General features: G+C 48.2%; 7 protein-coding genes across 7 annotated transcripts; 2 read left to right on the top strand and 5 right to left on the bottom strand.

Annotated features, from left to right (window-relative positions):
- Positions 1–916: 916 nt before the first annotated feature.
- Positions 917–3,750, bottom strand: KY384_004874 (uncharacterized protein; the record flags this gene model as incomplete). Its single annotated transcript, XM_044813377.1, has 6 exons — positions 917–2,448; positions 2,507–2,599; positions 2,651–3,115; positions 3,165–3,492; positions 3,550–3,575; positions 3,666–3,750. The coding sequence occupies 6 exons, from the start codon at positions 3,748–3,750 to the stop codon at positions 917–919; spliced, it is 2,529 nt and encodes an 842-aa protein (XP_044669655.1).
- Positions 3,751–4,992: 1,242 nt separating this feature from the next.
- Positions 4,993–6,126, top strand: KY384_004873 (uncharacterized protein; the record flags this gene model as incomplete). Its single annotated transcript, XM_044813376.1, has 2 exons — positions 4,993–5,019; positions 5,284–6,126. The coding sequence occupies 2 exons, from the start codon at positions 4,993–4,995 to the stop codon at positions 6,124–6,126; spliced, it is 870 nt and encodes a 289-aa protein (XP_044669654.1).
- A 422-nt stretch (positions 6,127–6,548) lies between these two features.
- On the bottom strand, positions 6,549–7,442 carry KY384_004872 (uncharacterized protein; the record flags this gene model as incomplete). Its single annotated transcript, XM_044813375.1, has 1 exon — positions 6,549–7,442. One exon carries the CDS (start codon positions 7,440–7,442, stop codon positions 6,549–6,551), a length of 894 nt encoding a protein of 297 aa, XP_044669653.1.
- Positions 7,443–7,599: 157 nt separating this feature from the next.
- Positions 7,600–8,037, bottom strand: KY384_004871 (uncharacterized protein; the record flags this gene model as incomplete). The annotated part of the gene is made up of 1 exon (XM_044813374.1): positions 7,600–8,037. One exon carries the CDS (start codon positions 8,035–8,037, stop codon positions 7,600–7,602), a length of 438 nt encoding a protein of 145 aa, XP_044669652.1.
- A 1,079-nt stretch (positions 8,038–9,116) lies between these two features.
- On the top strand, positions 9,117–10,542 carry KY384_004870 (uncharacterized protein; the record flags this gene model as incomplete). The annotated part of the gene is made up of 3 exons (XM_044813373.1): positions 9,117–9,231; positions 9,344–9,355; positions 9,404–10,542. The coding sequence occupies 3 exons, from the start codon at positions 9,117–9,119 to the stop codon at positions 10,540–10,542; spliced, it is 1,266 nt and encodes a 421-aa protein (XP_044669651.1).
- A 769-nt stretch (positions 10,543–11,311) lies between these two features.
- KY384_004869 (uncharacterized protein) lies at positions 11,312–12,007 on the bottom strand (the record flags this gene model as incomplete). Its single annotated transcript, XM_044813372.1, has 1 exon — positions 11,312–12,007. One exon carries the CDS (start codon positions 12,005–12,007, stop codon positions 11,312–11,314), a length of 696 nt encoding a protein of 231 aa, XP_044669650.1.
- A 1,230-nt stretch (positions 12,008–13,237) lies between these two features.
- Positions 13,238–15,250, bottom strand: KY384_004868 (uncharacterized protein; the record flags this gene model as incomplete). The annotated part of the gene is made up of 2 exons (XM_044813371.1): positions 13,238–14,965; positions 15,065–15,250. The coding sequence occupies 2 exons, from the start codon at positions 15,248–15,250 to the stop codon at positions 13,238–13,240; spliced, it is 1,914 nt and encodes a 637-aa protein (XP_044669649.1).
- Between the last annotated feature and the right edge of the window lie 2,916 nt (positions 15,251–18,166).

The following is an 18,166-nucleotide window of genomic DNA, read 5'->3' as shown; positions in this document are numbered from 1 at the left end:
GGGAAAGCATAAACACGCTTGGTCGGTCAAGATACGATGCCGGGTCGTCAACCGGTTGATGTGAATTTCGCCGAGGGCGCAGGCACCAGCAGTCCTTTACGCATAACTGATGAGAAATAACATCTAGCTGCTGACTTTTCCCACCCTGACCGAGGGTCGGATCTTGATCGTTTACGATTCTACATTTCAAAGAGTCTGGTAAAGCTGGAGGGATTTGGGGGCGCACCTGCACACCCTTTTCTACCCAGAAATCGGTGAGGGAGGTCTTCCTCACGCACGCCACACGAAATAGTACGCGCCCCAGTATTGTGTGACGCCTGCTTTAGTCGCCTCATCTCTGTCTAGCTTTGCCCCAGTATAAAATCTACCGGTCCATACCAACCATGTCGGGGGCCGCCGGAGCAAGACAGTGAGGGTCAACGGAGCCTCACACACCCCTCCCCAATTGGACCCATCTACAAACCGCGCGGTGGTTCACGCATGATGTAGAGAGACGGCAAACAATGAGGTAGTTATGTGCTTACATTCTTCTGTTGCCTGATCAACTAGCAATAGTACAAGACCACATTCCAACGTTGTCCAGCTGTTCAGAGCTGCCACCTTCTCGACGTTTGTCATCGTCCTCCATTGGAGGGGTCGGAGCCCCGTCGTAAGTGTGTGCCTGTCTCAAAATAAAGCCGTAAGGTAGCGATTTCGAAAACTTTCGTACAGTAGCAGTAACAAACTGAAAGAGGAAAAAAGAACCCGCTTCCCTTCTTCTCGTCCCCTGCCCCTTCCACCATGCCATTACATTTTATGCTCCTCCGTTCCGTGCGCAAAGTGGTATCACTGGAAAACAACACGATTGCCTGGACAAAAGCCAGAGAGGATCGAGTGGGTATCACGTAGGAATAGCGCTAGACAGCACTGGGGTATCTTATGCGACGGTGCTCTGATTCACAGTACCGTTTGGGGCTGCAGAACCTTTTAGCGCGAGATCATTTGCGTTCGTTGAGTTGAAGGCTTGGTTTACCTCGCTGCTGAACCCTGAGGTGTTATTAGACTGGGTGTTCTGAGGACCCCTCACACCAGGAGTGCTAGTGCTGTGTGCTTTTCGTGAGACTGCTGTTAGGCTCGGTAGGCCAGTCGATTCAGATGCAGAGCCAATGCCGAAGACTGGTGATTCCCATTTCTCACCCTTTGCGGCTAGGGCCTTGTATTCAGTAGCCTTGGTGGAGATACCGCCAGGCAACTTGATCTGTGGGAAGATCGAATCATTCTGCGTCATAGCAACATTGGCCTTTTTATCAGCGGCCGTCTCTTCAGCCTTAGCTTTCTTTGAGGTGACCACTTTTTGGGCTGCATCGGAATACCGCTTGTAGATATTGGGGGCGTTTTCGGGATCGTTCTGAACAGCTTTCGCAGCGCGCTCGGCTTCTTGGTGGATTTCAAATGCCTTACCGTCCAGAGTCGTGACTTGATCTTTGATAAGCTTCTCAAGCACCTTGCCTACCGCAGGTCGCAGGATCGCAAACATCAGGGGCCTGAAGACATTGAAAAGAAGCTTGTGCTTGGATTGCTTCAACTTGATGGTCAAACTCTTGATGTCAACACTGACAGAGTTGATCTTGAAAAAATGGGTCTTATCAGACTTGCCGACGGCCTTGTCTGTGGTCTCCATGGCGATCTTGAAGCTGAAGCCACTACCGCCCATGAAGATATCCATAACGCCAGTATCTTTAATCGCTGGGAATCCCTGCTTCCGCTTGATATAATAGCTCACATCCTTGAGGTCCATCTGGACGCCTGAAACAGAGACCATGACCTTATTCTTATTTTTGTTGGTAACGGTCTTGCGTCCCCAACGGAAGTAGTTGTCACTCCCGAACTCAAAGGAGTTGGGTGCCAGGTTGTCACTTTCAATCACAAGATTCTCAATAATGGCGTCAAATTGCGAATCAGAATACTCAATACGTGGAACGGGAACATAGCGCACGCTCTCTAGAATGCCGGGAACGACGACTTCGCTGAGGTCCTTGACGAGATGAGTCTTGAATGTAGGCTTTCCATTTTGATCATTGCCCAGGTCCTTGAACAGTTTCTCCACAGACAAAGCAAACTTCTTGTTCATTGGATCCTCATCGAATTGGCGTCCGAAAAACTTGAATTGGTCAAGGACGTGGTCGGTATGGTTCCTGTAACGCTCGCGAAGGAGAAATTGGCCCTTGTCATAAAGTTCGTTCCAGTCGTCGTTCGCTTCAGGTTTCATTATAAACCCACTCTCTTTCAGGCACTTTCGGATGTAGTAATCCAAAGCCTTGAACCAATTCTTGAGCTCCGGATCCTTCTCAGCGTCATCGTACACGTTCTTGATGGAATCGAAAAGATCATCGGCCGAAGTTGAGTTGGCAAATCGCTCCAACAGAGTCTTGATAGAGGTCAGCGCGCCCTCATTTGTTCCCACGAGACCTGTAACAAACCCGTAAGTCAGTTTCTGCTGACACCAATGAAGCGTCCGTATGCGCACCCTTGACAGTTCCTGAACCTTGCGAGGCGACGTTCTTCCCGTGACCACCGTACTGCTCAGCTAGCGTGAGAAGAGTTTCAACAGCTTGTTGGTCTTGGCATTGTCAGTTTAAATAAGAGTATCGCATGTAGGGGAAGAACGCACAGTCCGAGTGACTTTGAATTTCGACAACCATTTTCTTCAAACGGTAGATAGTCTGCTCGCGGCGCTCTTTCGGTAGTTTATCGCCCAAATAGCCCTTAGTCCTGCTCTGAAACTCTTTGGCCTTATCTTTCTGCTCCTGAGGAATATTTTGAGACGCAGTATTGGTCAAGTTGCCTACTGCTGTCTGAGCGCCAGCTCCTGCGTCTTGCTGTTGATCAGCGGTTGTGGCTGCATTGTTTGTCGCATTTTGAGCATCAGCTTTATTAAATGGCTTGTTCTTGTTGTATTGATCTTTCGCTTGGGTCTTCAAAGACCCAGCGGACAGATCTGGAACGTCATGCCAGGTGTTCTCTTCAGCAGGATGGTCAATCTGATTGAGTTGATCTTCACCGGGTTTGATTCGACTGGCAGCATTGGAAGCTGCATCACCGGCAATGTCTCGAACTAGAATCGTCGCATCCTGCACTGGACAGGTGTCAGGGGTAGTCAACACAGTGGAGTAGATAGCACTTACAGAGTTTTCGAAATTGACCATTCGACAGCAAAAGCGTACCAAGAGTCCTTAAGCCTTCGAGGGCTTCATTACCATGCTGCTGGGCAGTGCTTTTGTCAACAGGCGCGCCGGGAATTTTAGCATCGCCGGTGCCCAAGTGTTGTGTTGTCCAGATGAAGTCTTGTAGCAGATTACCTTGATTTTTGGTAAGAAGGAGAACTTTCGCTTGCTCGATGACGTCGCGGACGTCTGCGACCAACAAACGTCCCTCTTCCGAAAGCTTTGAGGATGGTGTGGCCAGAGGCTTCGATGCGAGGGCAGAGTTGAGGGCTATATCAACCTGTTTATTCTGTAGACAGAGATTGGCATACTGTCAGTGCAGATGAAAGAACGAGTCATTGCTTACCGAAGGCACTTTGCCGTTGGCGAATCCTGCTAGTTATTAGCTTTATACGATTTTCAATTGCGCCATCATTTGCCACATTTCAGGGGCGGTCGACCTGAACTTCGCTTTGGACTTACCAGAGTAGATACCGTACAGCTGAAGCTTCTGATTGACATCGGCCTCCTTCTGCTTGACGTTTGTGGGACGGTTGACCGTAGACATGACTAAGAACAGCAGAGATGTCTCCTTGGGGCAAAGGACAGGATGGGTATCACAATGCAAATATTAGATAACCAATGTGACCCGTTGAATGAGGGTCGGTAGCAATTGAAAGGAAAAGAGTATTAAGAGTGGTAACGGTCTTGGTATGAATGGTGTAGGAAGGAGGGTGAGAAGGGTGCTGATGAAATAATTGATGATGGCGATGATGTTGCCAGGGAGAAGGCCGGCAAGAGATTACGAGGTTGAGCAGTTAGGTTTGAGAATTGGCAGGCGTCGCACTAGTGAAAACAGGATCGGGGCGGGGGAAGAAGTTGGGAAGGGTCGATGATCTAACCCTCTCACCCTCTCCTACAGCCCATAGAAAGACGCGCCGAATGGCCCTGCGTTCTGGAACCGAACCAACCCTGCCGCTATCAACACTCTGATGATCTATGTCGAGCCTCCCTCCGCACGACCATCAACTACAGTAATGCTCTCGCTCTGCTCCTACCAACTGCCAACTTGATGGACTACGGGACTACTACTAGACTCTAGCAGCGCGTCTTGTCAAGCCACAGATGTAGAAGTTTGGACAACGTCAGAGCGGCAACGCGACAGTGCTCCATCCTTGGCATCTCTCATTGGCGGAAGGAAGAAAATGCAATTTCACCACGGATGGGGCTAGTAGCAATGCGGATTAATCTCCTGGATGATGCCTTCCGCAATTAAACTCTACGTCACCTTCTTTCTGCATCAGGATACCCATCATTACCATATTCTTTCATACTCCTCCCCGCCGACCTTTGCCACTCGCCATACCTGCCCAGTTTGATTATGTCCGATAAAGCCGCAGGCTCAACTGCCCCCTGATAAAGAATAGCCATAAAACTCCACGGTCCCAAGAGTATATGGCAAATTGTAAGATGGAGGTGTTTATAGACTTCTAGTCCTCATTAAGACTTCTCCAGCTTCTGCACCAGTCTATAGCCAACAGGTTCTAAATAGAGCTTGATCCCAGGCCATGATGTCATGCCATACGCGCCGAGTCGGCTCGTGCTCCAGCCTCCAGGTCGCCGTAAGGTAGTGCCCTGGCGAACCTTAACAACACTTCCTGATATTCAATGCCTCAATTACTGCTTTGGGAACGCAGGATGGTGTAGGTGCTACGCAGAAGTCGCGAACGACGACAGCATCGCTACCTTGGTTAGTAGACAATTACGTTGCCTAACTCGGATCATTAAGGCGTGGTCGCACGTGATCGAAATGCTTAGCGACAGAACGTCGGAACATGTTCGTCTCCCTTCTCCCAGAAAAGCTCAGTACAACCAAAGGCATTGATGAGCATTCCTGGCCTCTCGCGTGAGGTCGGATTATGTTACCTCTTTCACTGTGCTGAGTAAAGCCCAATCGGTCTGTGGCCCGATCGGAGCGGTCAGCAAGGGAAATACCTTAGCCAGAAGTGCAATGAGAGAAAATCCAAATGTGCCGATTCTTGGTGTGTCTAAATGCGAACGTGCGGCCCAAAACCCATACAAGACTGAACTCCACATCTAGGTCTACAAAGGCCGTGACCCGATCTTGCTCTCCAACCTCATTCTCTCCCCACAGCATTCGATCTTGACCCAGTCTTACGATTCCCGCCTCCGTCTCGACACGCGGCGGCCGCACAACGGAGACGGCTTTGGCATTGGCTACTACACACCACCCTCTTTAGGCTCAGATCCGTGCATCTTCACCTCCACAATTCCAGCATGGAATTGCGTCAATCTATCTCGACTTGCCTCGAAGACTCAATCGTCTTTAATATTTGCACATGTGAGAGCCACAACGGAAGGAACCCTGTCAGACGCCAACTGCCATCCCTTTTGTTATGGTAACCTCATGTTCATGCATAATGGTGGTATCGCGAACTGGACGCACGTTAAGCGAACCCTAGCCTTTGAGATTGGTGAGACTTGGTTCAACGCAGTTCACGGCAGCACTGACAGTGAATGGGCATTCGCTCTGTTCCTTGATTGCCTGGAAAGGGATGGCTACCATCCAGACACTGAGGAATTTAGCAGGAGTGGCTTCGGCCATATGACGTTGAGAAATGCCTTATTGCGTACCATAAAGCGGATCAACTGCTTTGTCACCCAGAGCCAGATACCTCACAGCGAGGAGGAAGGCGTTGACGGCAGAAGCCTGCTCAATTTCGCCGTCACGGATGGACATACTGTTGTATGTACGAAGTACGTGAGCAGCAAGACAGACGAGGCAGCAAGCCTGTACTTTTCGAGTGGCACGAACTGGAAATTCACTGGCGACAAGGGGCAGTTCAAGATGGAAAGAAGGGACAAGGGTGCCGACATTGTCTTAGTAGCGAGTGAGCCATTGACATTTGAGCGAGGTATGTGACGGAAACTCCTCTTCTAACCCACACAACTCAAAGCATACTGTAGATAATTGGGTGACCGTCCCCACCAACTCGACGATCACTATTCACAAACAGACCGTCATGATACATCCCATCAAGGATGAATTTTACAATGAGAGCCCTTCGCATCAACGATCAAGCGGATATGCTGTCAGTAAAGGGCTGGCGAGCAGCGGACCGGGCACTTTGCAATCGAGCTCGCCGCCAGAGCAAAAGATCTAAAAGCTTTAAAGGGCAACTTGAGGGTATGGTAGATAGTAGCAAGGATTGTCAGACTAATCAAAGCCGCCCGTGACTCGCTTAGAAGGGTTCGATAATGAAAACAATAGGAATCAGATCTCTTGGATAGACTCAAGCCTCCAGGGCCTAGATCACGTACGGTCACCAGCAGAAAGCTAGAGTGCTAGAAACGATCGATGTCCATCTGCACACTAACTTCCCACCTGCTGCCTCCTCCACCATATCCGCCTCCTAATCTACCCCTGACCAAACCTTGCACTCTTTCCCTTAGTCTGCTCAGGACCTCCTCGCTTCCTCTCACTCTCAATTTCAAGCCCGCCATACACAAGCCATAGTGGACCTGCCAAAACTTGATATCATCAATGCCGGTCACAGACGGATCGCTCTCTATATCCCTCAATATATCATCCACTGCTTGCGAATTATCATAACTCATCAACAGCATGAAGCCAAGTGTCTTCACAAGTCGGAAACCTAGAGTACACATGCTGATAGCTATTGTAAGCGAGATCAGCCGATCGATCCACAGATAGGTCTGAATGCTCAATAGTGGCAGGAGCAGCATAATCAGCGAGCACGATATTGTCAAAAAATGACTTGGATTCCCGAGCACGGAAGGAAGGGACTCGATGTATGCAAAACGCATAGCCTTCCCAATTCTAGCATGATTCTTCAAGCCCAGCGCGCTTATCAGCGTCGCGCCGACTGCCAGCAGAGCTGCTGAATCGACCTCGCCGGCAGAAATCCGATCGTGGTCGTGAGCATGGTGGGCCTCGTGCTCTCCCAACCCTTCTAGAATATGTTGAAGGTTGTGTGAGATCAGATCCAGGCCCATAAAAGCCAGAAGGACCGACATGGCGAACCCCGCCAGCACCTCCGCCCGCTCAAGACCAAAAGGATGGCGAATGCTCGACCGTTTCCAAACTTCGAAGTTGCCGAGAATATCCACGGCAACGCACAGCATTGCTCCTAGCGAGTCGAAGAGAATCAGGTGGCTTAAAGCAGTCAGAGCTAGAGACCCTTCGGCGCTCCAGAGGGTGTATGCAGCAACTGCCATATGGCAGATTGACCAATATACGCGATTTGTCTGCTGTCGAGACATACCGCGACGGCACTCTTGGAAAGTGGGGACAGGAAGGGAGTTCGGGAGGGATAGAGGGGGCCGAGCTGGTGGCTCGAGGAAGATTTGGTGGGAGACGCTGCTGTGTTTGTATTTATGGCCCCGGCGCTGCCCAATGTTCTGAGTATTCCATATCAGCCTGCTGTTCCTCGATCAAGCTTGGAGCGGGGGTGCAAACGGATTTCGCGTTGACGGGCGCCTTTGCCATGGAGGCCGGCTGGAAATTGAATACACCATTGGCGTCTTCGACCATCAGACTTGGCTTGCGGCCGTCATTGAGCCTCGAGCTCCCATTGCTGTCCAGGGAAATTGGCGTGTGCATTGCATTCGGGTCGCTCTCGGCGAGTGAAACGGTAGTGGTTAAAAAGGTGGGCATAGGGCCGTTGCGGGACGTCGAAAAGTTCTCCTCCAACGGCGACAGGGCTGAGGAGTCATATACCGACTTGGTGGGAGAGTTGGAGAAGCCGCCGAGTGGATCGTCAGGGGGTGGGGTGGGTGTCCGCGGAGGCAGAGGGATCGGACGGTCCGCCATTGTTCCTTTGTTCACTACCGTCGTTCAAGCATGAATAGTATTGGTGGAGAAAGCAGGCGGCATTGTTGTGAAAAACAAGCTTGAAGCGATATGGAGTGCGGACAGTATATTCGAGCTTGTTCCAGTGCCGTTTCCCTTGGCAAACATGTAACGTGGACACGAAATCATGAACAAAGGGCGACTTTCAGATGTAGATGGCTGAAGTTCTAATAAGTCAAATGTTACGGAGGTTGATTAGTAAAGGCTCGATCATCGCGCGGATTTGGTTCCTGACGCTCTCCCAACCTTGAAATTTCAGGGTCAAAAGATTCCTAATTAGGTCAAATTGATATATGTATCATTTTCCAATTACATTTCCTTCGCTGGCTCTCTTGACAACTTCCCTTTGTCCAATTTCGTAGGCACCACCTTTGCTTTACATTCCATTCAAATTTCAGGAAACTATCCATCCTCGAGCGTGTCACGATATTTTACTCAATTACCATATTGGTCAAGTGCTACTGGTCTCACATCGTACTAGATGAAGAACAAACTCTCTGGATTGCCACATTGTTACTTCGCTCTGAGATTATCACCTTCACGCCGCGTATCTAGGGAATCTTTCCATTCCGTTGCTTCCATCAGCCTTTTCACCTATGGAAAATCAAGACTATGCCAAGTACAACAGCACCGCAGAGCAGCCACACAGGGTCGTCTTCAATGCACGCTGTGAAACATGGACCAGCAGGCTTCTGTGACTGCTACTAGTCCGAATGACTGCCTCGCCACACCTTATCCCAGTTCCCAAAAGTGAGAACAAGCGGATCCTCTTTGGCAGGTCAGACAAAGCAGCAGCTTCCCGCGGACTGATAGATGAAGATCTAGCCGTGGCACCAAAATCATATTACCTTCGTAAACACCAAGCAACGAATTGAAAGCTTGCCAAAGGAACTACATAGACTCAAGCTGCATAAGCGCATATAGATACAGACTGTACATAGATCATTCTCCCGAGATTAAGTGTCGAAAACCAGTGACAGTCACAACATCAGCAGCCTCAAAGAAGTGGTTGCCGAGGCTCAAAGTGGCAGTTTGAACCGATGTTGGCGCAACAGACTCGTTTTTCGCCTTCGCGTGGAATAAAGAATCCATTGCTGCAGCTCCTTGATGTAGCAATGTCGCTCAGCTTTGCCTTCATACGGATTGCAAGTCGCAGTCACTTGAAAAGATGACGAAAGTAGAATGCTCGGATTTATGAACTATGTTCAAACCGCTTTTTACGACCTGACCGGATGGGCTAGAGACAATTGTTACAGCACTTTAACAGCCACATCACAGAGTAGACATATTCCGATTATTTCAGTGCTTTGGTACTAATACGGGATAGACATACTCGACTTTGAGACCCCACATGCCCTTCGCATACACATCTCGTCCCTGTCTTCTCCAAATTTCGCGAGTTCTTATTCCCTGGGTAGTATTGGTTTGCTCGATGGGTCAATATCCTATTTATACAGCAGCCGAGCGCTGAGCAGCCTTGCATCCAAGAGCAATCAGATTGGTTTGAGGTCTCTCATACATGGATACCGCCAGTCCCTAGAACTGAAGCAACCAGATCAAGCGTCATCATGGGAAGTATGGTATCAGGGAAAGAGAATCGACCGCAAGGATACCCTCCTGTATGGTCGATTATATCTACCAAGGTCAACTCTTGAAGCTTTATACATGCGTCGACTTAGTCCAAAAACGCAGTTGAAAGTCTCTTGTGTAAGCGACTCGCGGCTTCCGAATGGTGGTACTATTCTGGCCCATCTTCAGCACGATGCCGCAAAACATTCTACTGAGTACCTCTACAGTACAGACAGTGCTCTTCTCGGTATCAAGACTCTCTACAATTTTGGATATGAGCGTGAAATAAATTCCATGCGCCCCAATGAAGGTCTTGACTTTACGCACGCTACTGGAGGCTCTACGCCTACAGCTACTACAGGAGATAGGCTTTTGAAAGCTAACGGGCGCCTCTCAGCGGGAGCTGAAATCTATTACGGCTTGTTAAACAAATCAGGAGGGCTTTCCGCCGGCCTGCGCTTCATAACACTGCCTTCACACCCCGGCTTTCCATATACCATGACTTGCACGTTGAACCCTCTTATGGGCAATCTTAGTAGCAGCTACTCGGTCCTCGCAAACCGACGCCTTAGTTTTGGCACTCGTTTCGACTTTAATGTCTATTCCTACGAGAGTGACATTCAAATCGGGGTACAGCAATGGCTTCGAAAGAAGACCGAAGCTTCAGGCAATTTGTCATGGGCACGCGAGAAGATGGACCTTGCTGATCAGAGCAACCTAGAAGATGAGGCTCTATCCGGCTGTGTGAAGGCACGAATGGATCAGCGAGGCTCGGTGGCTTTGCTTTGGGAGGGTAGATTCAAAGACCTCCTGTATAGTTGTGGCACGACTCTCGATCTCCGCAACCGGAACAATATGATTAAATCTTTCGGTATTGAATTGCAATATTCATCGTAATGGAATATAAAGGAATCCCTTCATCCTACGGCTGGCTATGGGCAATCCACAAATACAAAGACCAGAAGGAGATTCTATAGCTCGACCCATTTCGGCAAAGAGACGTTGAAGTTCTGAGGGCCGTTCTCTACGTCTGCCGGAGTTGCGTCAAAGAGGCAAGAAGCCCGCATATTTTACATTGCAGATCCATATATCTGCTGTGCCTGTGCTCTTCAGACGGAGAAAAGATGGCTTTAGTGAAAAGTCCAAGAAAATGAAGTATCTTAGACAGGACCTTAGAGATCGGAATATCTTAGTGGCTGCCTCTGTCATATATTCGGTCGAACTTCAGCATTGTGAAGTTATTTGCATCTATATGGTGTAGCTCATGTGGGCTTCGTTTTGTGGCAGCCACCTCCATAGTTTCACCTATGCCTCTTCGTCCCGAATCGCTCCTGTCAATGATCCTTCGCAGACATCTCAACCTCGTAATACCTCTCGCGCATGTCCCGCGGTGCGTTGAATACATTGCTGCCTGGTTCCAGCTATCCGATCAGGGCAGCCAACAAATGAGTGATTACCGATTTGTTGATGGCATAGAATTTCAATGTTCAGGTATAGCATTAAATTGCCCCACCTGCTTCAATATACTTACGATGAAGTCCCCGTTCTAGATGACATCTCAGCTGCTTCGCCGTCACGTGGACTGCTCTTGCGGCTCCTATCTGACGCTTCAAGGTCCTTGATTCACTTTCGCGGGCTAGCATGTTGAACACAGCTCTTGTTGCAGTCAGCTAGGAGCAAATCCCACTCCCTGTCTTGCAGCCTGTGACGCAATAAACATCTCTCCGCCTCCCCTTTTGATCACCCGTCTCCATTCATCCAACAGAACCACAATCTCCTCTCTTATATCATCAATGATAGCATCCATCCTGATGTCATTTCTATCAAATCCAAACGGATCTTCCAATTGAGCTCCAATCCCATCAATGCCGTAAAGCGTGAACGTGACTAAAGTCACGATGGGCACGGTCCACCAACCCATTTCATCCACAAGAGCAAACGGCAGAACGCAGCCAAATAGCGCAAGCACCTGTCTCTGGTGGATGAGTAGCGCAACCGGAATGCTAGTGAGACGAATAGTCTCCATACGGCCATATGCATCGGTTATAGTGTTGACTTGCGCCTGCATCTGGGAAGCTTGTGGGCCGTGGAAAGCGCCCTGGTCGAACTGGCGCTTGATGTACTGCTCCACGAAGAACGTCAGTTGCAACGCTAGACCAACTCCGCGGTCATCCAGGCCACGAAAGCCCTGCGGGAGCAGATCACTGTACTCTGGGATAGTCGTTGGGGATCCCGTTCCTGGCCTAATGGCTTTGCCTGGGATGATCTCAGCTCCCCATGATGCGCGCAAGTGATTCTTTGTAGCATAGAGAATGGCGACTAGGATACGGATCGTGCGTTCCAGGTCGTCTCTTTCTGCCATAGCAGAAACGTGTTCAGGGTCTGCTTGTTTTTGAATGGCGTTGCATGCAAGGAAAGAGCGAGACAGGTTTCGCACAGCGGTGATGATCACGGTAAGATAGTTTCTGCCATCCCAGAAACGATTGTACGATGTCTGGTTGCGAAAGACCTGTCATGTGGCATCAGTGATCAATTATCGACAGTATTGTTCCGGCATGGCGCTTACAAGCATAAGGCCAGCAACGATAGACAAGCTAGGGATCTGCACGGTATTTCTTAGCTAGAAAAGTTTGAGTTGAAGGCACGTTGATCCGTACGATGGTATTTGGGAGGCCAAGATTGCGGTCAAGAATCTGGTCAATATAGACGACGATTGCGCTGAAAAGGGTATGCGAAACGACTGGTAGGAGGATCGATTGGTGGATCGAACCCTTGGTGAATCGTAGGGCGAGCGGCCATCTACAGACAAGATCAGTCCCTCCTCAAATAGCGCCAATATGCAAGAGTCGAACCTTCTCGGCTTTTTTCGAGAGGACCGCGCAAATGGGATTGTTGGCTGGCGGTGGTGGTATCGAGGGCTTTCCTCACTTTCGCTATAGGACGGCGCCATGTTGTTCTTCCTATGGACACGGCGATCATCTTGTTGTGCTCTTGAAGGCGCACAGCCAAAATTGCCCAAAATGCTGCGAACCACCGTAGATCGCCAGATGTCGTGGAGGTAAGAAGTCATTCCAACGGGCGCGTTGAGGCCCGGGGAACTAGGGCAGCCCCTCGGCCCGATGAAACCTAGATACTGCTCGGGTATAATTACCTAGAAGAGGTCCCGAGCCTGGGAGCCAATCTAAGAAATGCGCACTCGTGATTTGGAGTACGTGCCGGTCCCGTCCAGCGCATTTTAAGTTATATATATATGTGTATACGCAAGGTTAATTTTGGCCCATTGGATGGTCTTCTACGAGGTTTACCTTACCTTAGGTCTAATTACAGTCCGTTGGCGATTCAGCCTTCACTCGTGGGGGCGCTCAGGGGGAAAAAGGCACAGACTGTGAGGAACAGGATGGCTATTCGATCACTTCTTTCAAGTATCTGTGCAAGTTTTGCTAGCATAGCTTAAAAGCGTCACTCTATTGGGAATGCCTTTCACTCCAGGATCGGTACCAATCAAGGCAAGTTGAGTTTGCTACTGATGCAGATATCCTCACATTCGTTCCACACAGAATTTGTTTGACTGCAATTTCAACCCTACCGGGCATCAGCTGGTGTCTACAAAAGTTGGGGGAAATCCTGACTTCTTGCCGTTGATAGTGATAGGAATTTCCGGGGTTTCATCAATCATGTGAGGCACATGTCTGGCGCTGAGGTGTCTTCTGATTGCATTCTTGACATTGTCTCGCATAGGATCTGTCAAGCTCTGACCCTGGGCCATCTTCACAAACAAAACAACCGTCTCATCCAAATCACTTTGACGTCGTCTGCCAATACAGAGTGAGTCCTCAACTTCCGGGAAATGCTGCGAAAGAACATTATAGATCTCCGAGCTTCCGAATCTGACTCCTGCAGGTTTAAGCACGCCGTCACTTCGCCCCAACATGATCATACCTCCAGTCGCGGGATTAATCCGGACAAAATCACCGTGATGCCATACACCGGGGAATTGTTCGAAGTAACTTCTCTCGTATAATGTTTCACCCTGCTCTCCCCAGAACTTAATTGGTTGGCAAGGGAACGGCTTCACGCAGACTAGGTCACCTGCTTCACCCGTGCCTGTGACAGTCTTACCTTCATAGTCCCAAGCTTCGACCGCCATGCCTAAGCCTCGAACTTGGATCTCACCAGCATAGACCGGTGAGATCTGTGAAGGGGCACCGAAGAGTGAAATTATGTCAGTGCCACCAGTAATACTGCCCAAATTGACGTCCGAGCCAAAGCATCGGTATACATATTCGAACGTTGACGGCGCTAACGGTGAGCCTGTGCTGTAAACAGCCCGCAATGTAGATAAGTTGGCCTCCTGACTTGCATACACATTTTTCTGCTCTAGTATGGAGAGGTATTTTGCGCTGGTGCCGAAATGAGTGATACCCAGTTGTCGAATCAGGCTAGGCATAGCCATTTCGCCGTTCCCATCTTCATCTAGTGGCCGGAAGGGCGAGCCGTCGTAGAGCACGATGGTGGCACCAGTAGCAAGGCCAGAGACGAGCCAATGCCACATCATCCAGGTACATGTTGTGAAATAGAACAACTTATCCCCAGGCCGGATCGAACATTGAATGTCGTGCTCTTTCTTGTGCTGAATGAGCGTACCAACAGCACCATGAACGATGCATTTGGGCTTCCCAGTCGTACCTGAAGAATAGAGAATATAGACCGGGTGATCGGGTTCCAATTGAGTAAACTCCAAGCGTGAATCATTCGGGACGCTTTGTACGAATTGAGAATGCCAACAAGCCTTGCCGCTTTGGAATGTAAGGCTTGCAATATCAAGATTTGTATTCGGCACAGTCTCAAAAACCACGCAAGTCTTGAGCTGCGGCAGCGCTTCGACTATACTCTGAATCTTATCATGTGTCTGATGCACTCTACCATTGTACATGACACCATTGTCGGCAACCAGAAACACCGGTGCTATTTGCTGTATTCTGTCGAGTACAGCTTGAACACCAGTATCAGGGGAGACTGCAGTCCATACCGCACCGATGGACGTAGCTGCTAACATAGCGACAAGTGCATTGCAGTGGTTCGCTACAAAGCCAGCAACGCGGTCACCCTGCTCGAGACCAACAGCACGCATGGCATGTGAGCACTGCCTTACTCGTTCGCGAAGCTCACGCCATGTCACAAAGAACCTTTCCGTTTCGTTTGCCTCTATGACAGCGAATGAGTCTTCGGGGGGATCTGCAGTCGGGAACAGTAGATTCTCTGCAAAGTTCAGCTTTGCGCCAACAAAATAATGTGGGCGTGGCCACATTCGGTCTTGAAACTCAACAGCCTAGATTCATCAGCTTGCGAGGATGTCGGAATCATCCTCATTGGGATGACAATGAATAGTCACCTTCATGAAAGGCACCGAGGCGCGTACGCCAGTGAACTGCCACACATCTTCCCAGAAGATATTTATATCCGAGATACTCCATTGGCGAAGAGCCTCATAGTCAGCCAAACGGACTTCATGTTTTTTCTCAACAAATCTCAGAAATTCAGCGGTTCGAGTTTTGCTTGGACTTGCGGGTGTCCAGAGTAATTTGGCCGTATGGGACGTTGCCATATTTCGGCAAGACGAAAACTCAGAGCTTTAAAATACAAAGGTTGGGTTCGCCTGCATGGATTGTCTGTGAAGACAGCGATCAAGCACTACTGCCTATAGCTATTTTGACAAGCAGCTTCCTGGGGTATACTACGTTACCAAGGATCAGGCAGGAATGAATAGCCTCCAAGGTAGACAGACTCTGCGTCAATCATTCACCAATGAGACTGCCATCCCATTCAGCATTCATGCTGTAGCTGCAGGAAGTATGGAACTCATGAGTCACACGAGCGTGAGATGCTCTTTGTAAGCGTCGGCACATTTCGCAGTTACTTGCCAAGCTTTATTTATTAAGAGCAGTAATCTTGCGAAAGCTTGGCATCAACTTTTGCGCCCCCCACCAAAATCTCTAGCTAACATAATACTTCAAATGATAATTACTCTATGTATATTGGTCCTCAATATAAAATTAAAAGCTCATTTTGAAGTCCTTAATATAAGATTTTTAATAGTCTAAAAATTATTTCGATTGGAGCATTATATAAAAAGTTAGAAAAAGTATTAAATTTCTTATATATTAATCAAATTTCTAACTTTCTTTATTATAAGCTAGTTTTGAAAGTTTTTGATTTATCTGAAAGTTTAAAGCAATAGCAAAGTTCAAATGAGCTTAAAATTGATAAGTTTAGACGTATATTCGTTGAGTAATTTGGATTAAAAGATTGCTTATGTTTTGAAATCTAGTGGAGGGGGCGCAAAAGTTGTTGCCAAGCTTTCGCAAGATTACTGCTCTTAATAAATCTACCGACATACGCTAGGCCCATAGAATATTGTGGATAGTTTAGTCATATAACCCCTAATTATAGAATGTTAAAATACTTATTAACATTATTCTATATTGAATAGAATTCTATTCTTTAAACTATATTATCTAATTTATCTTTGTACTTTGTGTAATGGCAGATTATAGGAAGTCTAAGGCTCTTAATACCTAGCGGTGTAGTAGCAAAGTCCTCTGGCTCTCTTTCTAAGCCTAGGACATTCTAGCCAATTTGCCTCTTTCTCCTCGAACTTCCTGTGTTGAAGACAAGCAAACATCTTTGCCGGTCGCATTCATGGTTATCGAAGTCGGATCTTGGAGAAACCCGGCCGCACTTCGCACATCTTCGCAATGGACAATGATGGCCTTCGCATTCATGAAACGTGCGATTGCAATGAGAGCGTTGTTTCACCTCCATGCAGGTATGGTCCGCAATTTCTGACCATGGGAAACGTCCGCCGCATTTTCTGGACCTGGTCTTTGACTCAGACTTGAGGAAATTTTCTGGCAATGTCTGCAATGCTTTCTCGGTATACAGACGGCGTCAGCAGGATGGTTTCTTTTGCATATGTTGCAATATGGCTTTAAATAAGCGTGGCCATCATATTCCATAAGAAGAAAATATATCTTGCTAAGACAGCACTGCTTCTGGCACTGATGTTCCTTAGGCTTTGCTAAAAAGTATGGCCGAAGGCTTGCAGGACAAGGCCCCCATCGAGCAATACACTCATGTTGATAGTCGTGTGCAATGTTCTTCACGTACGTCAATAAGCACAAGGGACACTTTCTTGACGTACATGTCTGTTCGTGTTGACTGGGTATGGTGGCCGGAATAAGCTTTCGATAAGTCCTGCATTGACCGTTCCTCAATATCTTTGGTCGCGCTGGCTTGGGGTCGCATCTGTGTGGCGCATTCTTCAGGACAATCTTCCCACAAGGACCACACTTTTTGAATCGACGGTGGTGTTGAGTGCCCTTTGTGTATAGGGTTCGGCGTTTTTGACACTGTTTAGAAGTACACATCTTTTGATGTTTTTGTAACCTACTGATTGGTATTCGTTTCATACAAGTGTTGTACTTAGGGTTGCCCTTTGGCGCCATGTTCGAGTCTAGAAACCCTCCCTACGTGAACACTGGGTAATTTGCATGGTCTTGGTGCTTAGAGTACTTACCTGCGTCACAACGGACTCTTCAATAGCATATCCGCACGCACTAAGCTTGTCGTACCTGTCAACCAGGAGCGTTTGATATTGTGAGAGACGTAAAGGAGTCAATTCTCACAATGAAGAAAGCGCTTAAGATTATCCGCCAAAGTTGCGGAGAAGCTCATGTGTAATACTGCCACTGGTACCGATCAGATCATGTAGATGAGGAGACGCCCAGACTAGTTTTCCTGTAGAGGCTTAAATCCTCAGATCAGGTCAATCCTGTCAAAAGCGCTTGTAATAGAGCACCCCCAAGAGACCGAGTCCAGAGAGCAGCACGAGAGAAGTTTCCAGAGTACTCGACAGTTGAAGTAACCAAGTGTGAAGAGGGGAGCAAATCCTTATAGAGTACTTTCTGTCACAACGTCAGTTCAAGGGGGCTTTTACTGCTACATGTTAACATCTTCCGAGACAAAGCAATTGTACTTTGAACACCGTGTTGAAGAAATCACATTTTCTATGAAAAATCAATTTTCCCCTCGAGCCCGGTGGTATGGAGATGCAATCCGCTAGCAGCTTAACATGGTGCATTTCAGATAGTCGCTAAAGCCGAAGGGTAAAGAATCTCTTAAGCCGACGAACCTTTGTATGACCTAGCTCGTGTACCGGTATGTTGTCTTGCATGCTCAGATGTAGCATCATGAATTCTCAAAGGATTGTAGACTATTATTGACAGCTCCAAGCCAGCTGGGGAAACTCTGCTCTCATGAGATGAATACATCCAATTGCCTTGGTTATCGATTGATACTCAGATTTTCAGACCTTTTCCTATCTGTCCTTGTCCTCTACAAAGGCTGTAAATATTTAATGTCCAGAATGAAGACTCTTGAAACCCGATCTAGAACTCCGAGATATCTATCCTGAGCTGAATGACTCTGTCGAGATGTTGAAGCGTCCAACAGAAGGTATTGT

Source organism: Bacidia gigantensis (assembly GCF_019456465.1).
Source record: "Bacidia gigantensis strain McMullin 20006 chromosome Unknown contig_244, whole genome shotgun sequence".
Lineage (NCBI taxonomy): Eukaryota > Fungi > Ascomycota > Lecanoromycetes > Lecanorales > Ramalinaceae > Bacidia > Bacidia gigantensis.
The sequence above is the reverse complement of the archived record's forward strand: the minus strand, read 5'-3'. Positions and strand labels throughout refer to the sequence as shown.